Here is a 7154-nt window from a genome sequence, read left to right on the forward strand (position 1 = left end):
ATTCCTGCTTTATATAGAGCATGATAATGCTAAAGGCAGTTAATAAAATAGAAATAGAGAGTATAACATTGTGGCACTTTACATTTTTTTCAGTAATTTTGACAAAATCTTGCATACGTAAAAATCTCGTGTCGAATGATGTTTCCAAATGTTTGTTGAGAAAGTGTATTGCCATCTGTAAATGTTTTGTATAAAGCTGTAAAAACACAGCTGGTGAGAAAGTCACACTTGACTCTAATGGCAGAATAATGGAGTGCAGTAGACTGTGAATCCTCTGCAGACCTGAGCTTGCGTGAGGAGAGCAGAAGGCTCAGAGGAACTGAACAGCCTCAGCGAGGAGGGCACATATGGTGAGGTCAGAAGGAGCCGAGGTGTTGGGTGGCAAACACCCAGAGACCCTTAATTTAATGGCATGGCTGTGGCGTTGTATATATGCTGCTATGCAGCAGTCCATCCTTTGGTGTTCAGTTGGTGTGAGATCTTCCCTACCAGTTCAGAGGGCTGCTGGGACATACCATTTCAAGGCTTTGGTCTTGCCAGCCTGAGAAGAGGCACACATCTCCTGAATGGTACCATGCTCATCGGCCGGTGAGAAATTGTCCGGTCACAGAATCAACTGTGTCTGAGAAGGGAATATTAGAAACTATTTTCATTTGTTTCATGGAAAATGTTGTGTTTTCCTGTTTTCTCTATACTTTTTTTGACTTTTATCATTCTAGGACTGCTTTGGGAGCACCTCCGAGCTCTGAGTGCCTTTAGCTTTACAATACCTGTTTACACAGCTCCCTTTTAAGGGGCTAAACATGGAGCACATGGATGCTAAATAAACTTCTACAAAAAGCTTTTGCAACCTCTGCTACCTCTGATCACCCAAGAATTTTCTGTTTCTCATTTGGGTTCTGTGCTTCCTGAGAGAGACTGTGACCCTATTAGGGTCTTTCCTATTAGGGGAAAGGTCTTTCTCAGACTAGCTGCCTTTAGCAGCATAATAAGTAAACGTGCATGTTTGAGGATGCATCTCATGGCACGTAGTAGCTAACATCCTGTTTTGGATAGGGTTTTCCTGTTTTGGACTAGAACTTGGTTTTGAGAGGTAAGACAGATTTTTCCCCAACTGAATAGTGAGCCAGAGAATCCATTGTTAATTTTTAGTGGCACTATTATTTTTTTACAGAAGCGAACATGAGAGAAAAGGGGACTCCCTTGTTTTGCTGCTGCTTGTCACGAGCTGATCCTGCAAAGCTTTACAGGTGGAAGAATTAAGTATCCCCTTAAAAGTATCCTCTGGACTTCAATGTGGAGGAGAACTTGCTAACACGTTTTGTCTTCTCCAATTCCTTTTTAAGTACCCATTTTTAATAAAATCACTATGCTTGGTTAAAATTGCCTTGCTTATCCAAATCATTGTATGGTATGTTTCATGTTTTTCTTTTATAAAGGGAAAGGAAAACATTAGGGGGAAAACACTTTGCAGATCTGTAACATAAAAACTACTTATGTGGCATAAGTCGTACAGTGTGTATACTAACATTTTGATGGCAGAAGTGCTGCGCTACTTATTTTTCTTGGAAGCCCTTCCTTTTAAACTGACTTATATAGCATCCCGTAATAAAATGAAGCATACTCAGCTTTGTTTGCAACAAATACTTGGTTTATATACTTCGGTATCTTTATAGCAAAGATATAGGCTATTTGTTCTCACTGTTTCTTTTCTAATGGCTGTTCTTTAGGAGATATAAAATGGTACATAAAATGTGTAGATAGATACGTTTTGATTTCTCTCTCCCCCTCTTTTGCAAATTTTTTAAAAAATTTGTGTATATAGAGTACAAAGTATAATCTTCTAACAGCTCTTTCCTCTATCAGACTACAGCTTCTTTATATATAATGGTAGTTCCAAAAACTTCTGGAAATTCAAAATAATTACGTAGTTTTAGTTTCCGTGGAGTGGGACATGATCAGTAGAATACTGCTTTGAGTCCTGTGTGGCTTAGGAGAAGTGAATATGCGTCTCTGGATTCAAAATAGGCTTCAGTGGCAAAATATAAGTACTCTGCAAATACTGAAAAAAACATGAACTTTCTTCCATTAATGGAAATTCTCAGAACTGCCTGTAAGGAAATCCAAAGGAAAAGGAAGAGGTTTGGGAGGGTCTGCAAGGTTCCTGTAGGAGGGTGGACCCTGAAGGCTGAGCTACGGAGGAAGAAAATTTCTGGAATTTGACTGCTCTGTTTTCCATGTCAATCTCTTGGTTTTTCTCCAGTTTCCTGAAGTTGAGGTTGGAACCTGGATTTAGCCTATGTGCCGAAATGCATCAAAGTAGCATTGCAGTTTGTCTTATTTCCTGACTAGCTGTGAAGTCTGCTTCTTGTTTTGACTGTCCTTGAGTACTAACAGGAATGTGACTAAGCAGTACTGCCATTTAGCTTATTAGTTGTTCTCATATAATTGAGATCAAATTGGAAGGGAAATTAAAGTCATGCTGTTTGTATTTGGAGAGTGGTGTGAAGCTTTGGAGCAATTTTTCTTGGTTTGTTGCACTGAGCTTTGTCCCTACGAAATTGCCAGTTCTCTGGTGCTATCTGCTAGATGCAAAATTATAGAAATCAACGATTTCAAAAAATGTTTTAAAAACTTTTCCATCAGACTTTCTGAATCTTGCAAAGTGAGCTTTGCTTTTAGTGAAGCCTAAAACTGGACAAAAAGGATAAAGAAGTTTAATGTGTTGTGTCAAGTTCTTGCTTCACACAAATTTGGTTTATCTGTATTTATTTTTTGGAACAGGGAATTCTCAGGTCTCTCCTTGAACCATCAAGGACTAATATGAGTCAAAGTAACTTTATATCTTACAAGCAGGCAGCCTTAGTTTAAAAAGTCACGTTTACAATTATGCTTTTATAATAACTTTCCTGAAGGATGAGTTGTATTGGTTACATCATGTGATACCTTCATTTGTTTGCAAACAAGGGAGACATACTACAGCTGCGCTCACATAAACATTGTATAACTCAGCAAAATGCTGCCTGGATTTTTACTTTTCTAAATATGTTAGAAAATGTCATGAGTTATGTCAGTTATTATTTGCCAGCTGGGGATTAATTTTTTGAATCATACTGCTGGATCTGCATGAACATCAAATTCAGTTGTGGAGGTCACACACAACTAGATATGATGCAATCACGTTGCCTCTTTCCGCTTCCCCACTTGCGTACTGCTGGCTGAAGAGGACAGAATTCCTTCATCACACTAACCTGACGGACCTACAGGGGAGGAAAAAAAAAGTCAGGTTTTGAGTTGGTTTCTTGACTTTGAACTAATTATTGGTCAGTATTAGTCAAATAAGAAGAAAAGGAGTGTCCTTTCTGGGCTTGCAGGAGGTCCTGCTTGCAGAAGTCAGCATAGCACTGCAGCAAACTGGTTGCAGTTTCTGAGCCGGTGACTTGTGCCAGTTCAGTGACATGACTTTCTTGCTCCTAGGGAGCAAATAGACTGTCTGCATGTTTTGCTTCAATGAAATCCTTTATTAAAAAGTGGGTAGCTTATTAGGCCTTTTTGTGATTTATGATTTCCAACTGACTTTGGAATAGTATTTTAAGAATTTAAATTAAAAAATTGACCATGAAAATGTGATACAAATAATAATTGATATTTGCCTCACTCCATTCTACCCTTCTTCAGCTGGAGTTTAGGGTCTTTCAGATGACTTCAGAAAGGCTCCAGTAGCCAGGACTGTTTTGGCATGCAGTTGGCTTCAGTTGCTTGCGGTTTTCTTGTGTGTTTTCTCAGAAGACGTGGAAGAGCTTCTAATACAGTGCAGGCTCTTTGGAGCAGTGAGAAGCTATCTTGCTTCACACTCAGAGACAATGTGGTAACACATCTGCTGCTCTGCCACAGTCTTTTAGGATGAAATTGCTCATGTTTGGGGTTGGACTGAGATCCTTTTAGTCCAGACCTATATGGAAACCTCAGCATCTCAGGAATTCAAATAGTTGGGATATCATTCTGTGTTGGTTTTAGTGGTACAAGAAAGGAAACATTTTTAAATTTCTGCATAACACTCCCAAATAATATAAGTAATATGGCTAGAAAATTTTGTAAAAGAAAATCTGTAGATAATGTGATTTCTATCTTTTTATTTCCAATACAGAGATTCACAGCTAAGTTGCTTAAGCATTTAGCTATGTACATAAGTTCTGCTTGCTGCTTGTGAGTTCAGATATGTAATTTTTTGTATGTCCAGTATTCAGAAGAGGTAACTTATGTGTTCTGGGTGAAACTTCTCCAAGTATCAGAATCCATAAAATTATGTATCAGATTTCCTTGTTGTCCTCATTTACTTTATGTAAATCCACAATCAAAACAGAGGTATTCATGTTGAACCAGCAAGTTGAACAGAAATTAATGGATTCACTTAGAGGTGATTACTGCTAAATGGAGAGAAATGTCACAAATTTGCTTGAGATAATAATGCAGTTCTACAAAATCTTGATGGAGCTACCTTTCTAGATGGCAACTTCTACTGCTTCCTCTTCTGGACATGATATTGCATTGGATTTGGCGTGTATTAACTCTCCAGAATACAAGAGAAGAACAACAAACAGGGGTTTGAAGTACATCAAGAAGCAGATCAGGAATCTGTATGTCTGTGTTAAGTCAGGCATGCAGTGTATTGAATGAAGTCGTTGGCCTATGAGATCTGTTGTGCTGTCATTTGCTGCCCAGTCCTGCTTGCATGAGTAAGGAGTACTCTATCTGAGTTTGGCTTGTGGTATTGGGCCTCTAATAAATAAAATCTAGGACCGTTCTGAGGAAACGCCCCATGCAGAAGCCAAAGGAGTTGTCCAAATTTGGGTGGGCTGTTGATGTCAGACAGGAATGCATCCAATGATTGTGGGGTGAAATACAGATTCAGGGAACTGATTTGTAAGTGTTTGTGTTGGCCCAGTGCTCAGACATTCCTCCTCCTCCTCCTCAAACCGGTTCCCAGCTGTGCTTCTACCAGTCTTACCAGCTTCCTTAGGTATATTCCTAGGGGCTTTCTTCACTGATGACATACTGAAACACTTGTTCAAATGCTTAATCAAGCAAGCACAGTCTCCCTTTATGTGTTCACTCTGTTCTGCTCAAGTTTATACTCAGATGTGGTGCCCTGCAAGCTATAGGCAGGGCATACGAATACAGAGAAGCATTTAAAAAGGAGTAAAATAAGTTAAGTTTGCTGGAATCTTGAGCAGTAGTTTTCTTTCTTAATTCATTATTATTTTTTAGGGTTTTTTTTAAAATGTATCTTTGTGAAAGTACAACTCTCTGCACTCTAGACCAACTGACTTTACCTCTCATCACCCAATAAATCAGTGTACTCACAGCATCAGTTGTGAAAGATCCCATTTCTTAGTTAAATAACTGTATCGCTTTAAAGTACAGTGTTTCAGTGCTTCATCTTTCTACCAAAAAAGTCTTCATTTGCTTTTAACATTAATCATAGAAAGAGATAATTTACCATCCTCTGGCAGATTCCTGGCTTTGCAGGGTCAGGCTTTCTTCACACAGGAGCTCAGGTTACAGAACCTCAGTGGCAGAAAGCCTGTAAAGGAGGGCTCTGCAGGACAGGAGCCCCAGCAGTGTGTTTCACCAGGGCTGGTGCTTCAAAGCCTAGGCTGAAGCTCTGCAAAGTGGAGAGACCACCACAACTTACTGGGCTGGTGTAGATGTTGAGTATCCTCTGCCAGAAGCTGAGCTGTACTGGGAGAGTAATGCATCCACCCATGTGGAACTGTTGGCTCCTGTGGTGTTGCTGCTGGTAGGGGTCTGTCCATGTGCAGCACCTTCACAGATGAACAAAACCCTCTGTCTCCATTGGCAAGAAGAGGGCTATCAGTACCCTTTGCTATCATGGCTTAAATTTTCCTAGAAACCTCTAAACCCTCTGGGTTCTGTAAATTGTGTTCTGTTGCAGCTTCAAATGTGTCCATCTACTTGATGAAATCAAGGTGCTGTATTCCTTATGCAATCTTTAATTTGGAAAATGTTCTGATCTACCAGTTGGCCTCTATCCTTGAAAAAATCCATCCTTGGAACAGTATTGCCATGCTTTGTTAGCTCAAGTTCTGAATAAGTTTTTATTCCTTGCTCAAATCAATCCCTGGTTTGGGAGGGCATTCGCTGGCTGGTGGCCATCCCCTGCTCAAGGATCAGCGGAAGTAGTTCAGCAGAGATACATGTACATCGTATGTAAAACATTAGAGGATTTCTGGGACAATAAATGGTACATGCCTGAAAGTATTTACTTAGCAATTGGGATACATTGTGCTGTGAGATGTGAAGACTGTAGATAATGTTGAAATGATTTCACTCATTTACATGCTCTCTTCATGTATTTTTTTATGTATAATTTTAAAATGTTCCATTTTCAGGTGACAATGGCCAGAATTGGGATAAATGAGAGTAGTTCAGAGGACACCTGTGAAACAATACTTTTCGCTCTCCGAATGGCAACATGGAATCAGATTTTAGATCCCTGGGTGTACATTCTTCTCCGGAAAGCTGTACTTAAAAACCTGTACAAGATCACAAGGGGATGTTGTGGTGTGCACATCATAAACTTACACATGTGGGAACTCAGCTCCATCAAGAATTCTTTGAAGGTTGCAGCAATATCTGAGTCTCCAGTAAGTTCCAATCAAATAAATCTACAGCCACTCAGCTCTACGGGGCAGTAAAGTTAAACACGGTATATGAAGAGATGATAGTGGCAACTGGGTAATACCTTAAAACGAATTGCACGGCTCAGTGGCTTGGCATTAGTTTTAAATTGTGAGTGGTTTGCTCTTGTTGCTTACCGGTTTGATATTGCTACTCTATAAGATGCACTTGAATGTTTTAATTCCCTTTAGAATACAGCCCTTCCAAGTAGGTAGTAGAATGATATGTCACCCTGTATTTCTTCCCTCTGGGTACTGAAGTGAACAGGGTTCCTTATAGTACTCCCCACCAAATCCTTCTTCTTAAGAACTCGTGCAAGTGCGAGAGTGGTCTCATGATTTTTGAAAGGGGTAGATTTTATCTACCAGTGATACTGCCAAATCCTTTGCAGAGTCGCTGCTTCCTAGGCTGAAGTCCACCATCCTTTCCATAAGGGAATTCTTTGCTTCTAA

General features: G+C 39.7%; 1 protein-coding gene across 2 annotated transcripts in view; it reads left to right on the plus strand.

Moving 5' to 3' along the window:
• Positions 1 to 6909, plus strand: part of PTGFR (prostaglandin F receptor (FP)) — a 19614-nt gene extending 12705 nt beyond the window's left edge. Inside the window, exon 3 of one of the 2 annotated variants that reach the window (XM_010143816.1) lies at positions 6414 to 6870. In XM_010143816.1, coding sequence (XP_010142118.1) covers positions 6414 to 6719 — 306 coding nt within the window. In that variant the 3' untranslated portion in view covers positions 6720 to 6870. Of the gene's footprint in view, positions 1 to 6413 lie in introns of both variants that reach the window. The other variant, XM_010143815.1, reaches the window with a different exon arrangement.
• Positions 6910 to 7154: the final 245 nt, after the last annotated feature.

This window comes from Buceros rhinoceros, unplaced genomic scaffold, assembly GCF_000710305.1.
Source record: "Buceros rhinoceros silvestris isolate BGI_N320 unplaced genomic scaffold, ASM71030v1 scaffold25899, whole genome shotgun sequence".
In the NCBI taxonomy this organism is placed as follows: domain Eukaryota; kingdom Metazoa; phylum Chordata; class Aves; order Bucerotiformes; family Bucerotidae; genus Buceros; species Buceros rhinoceros.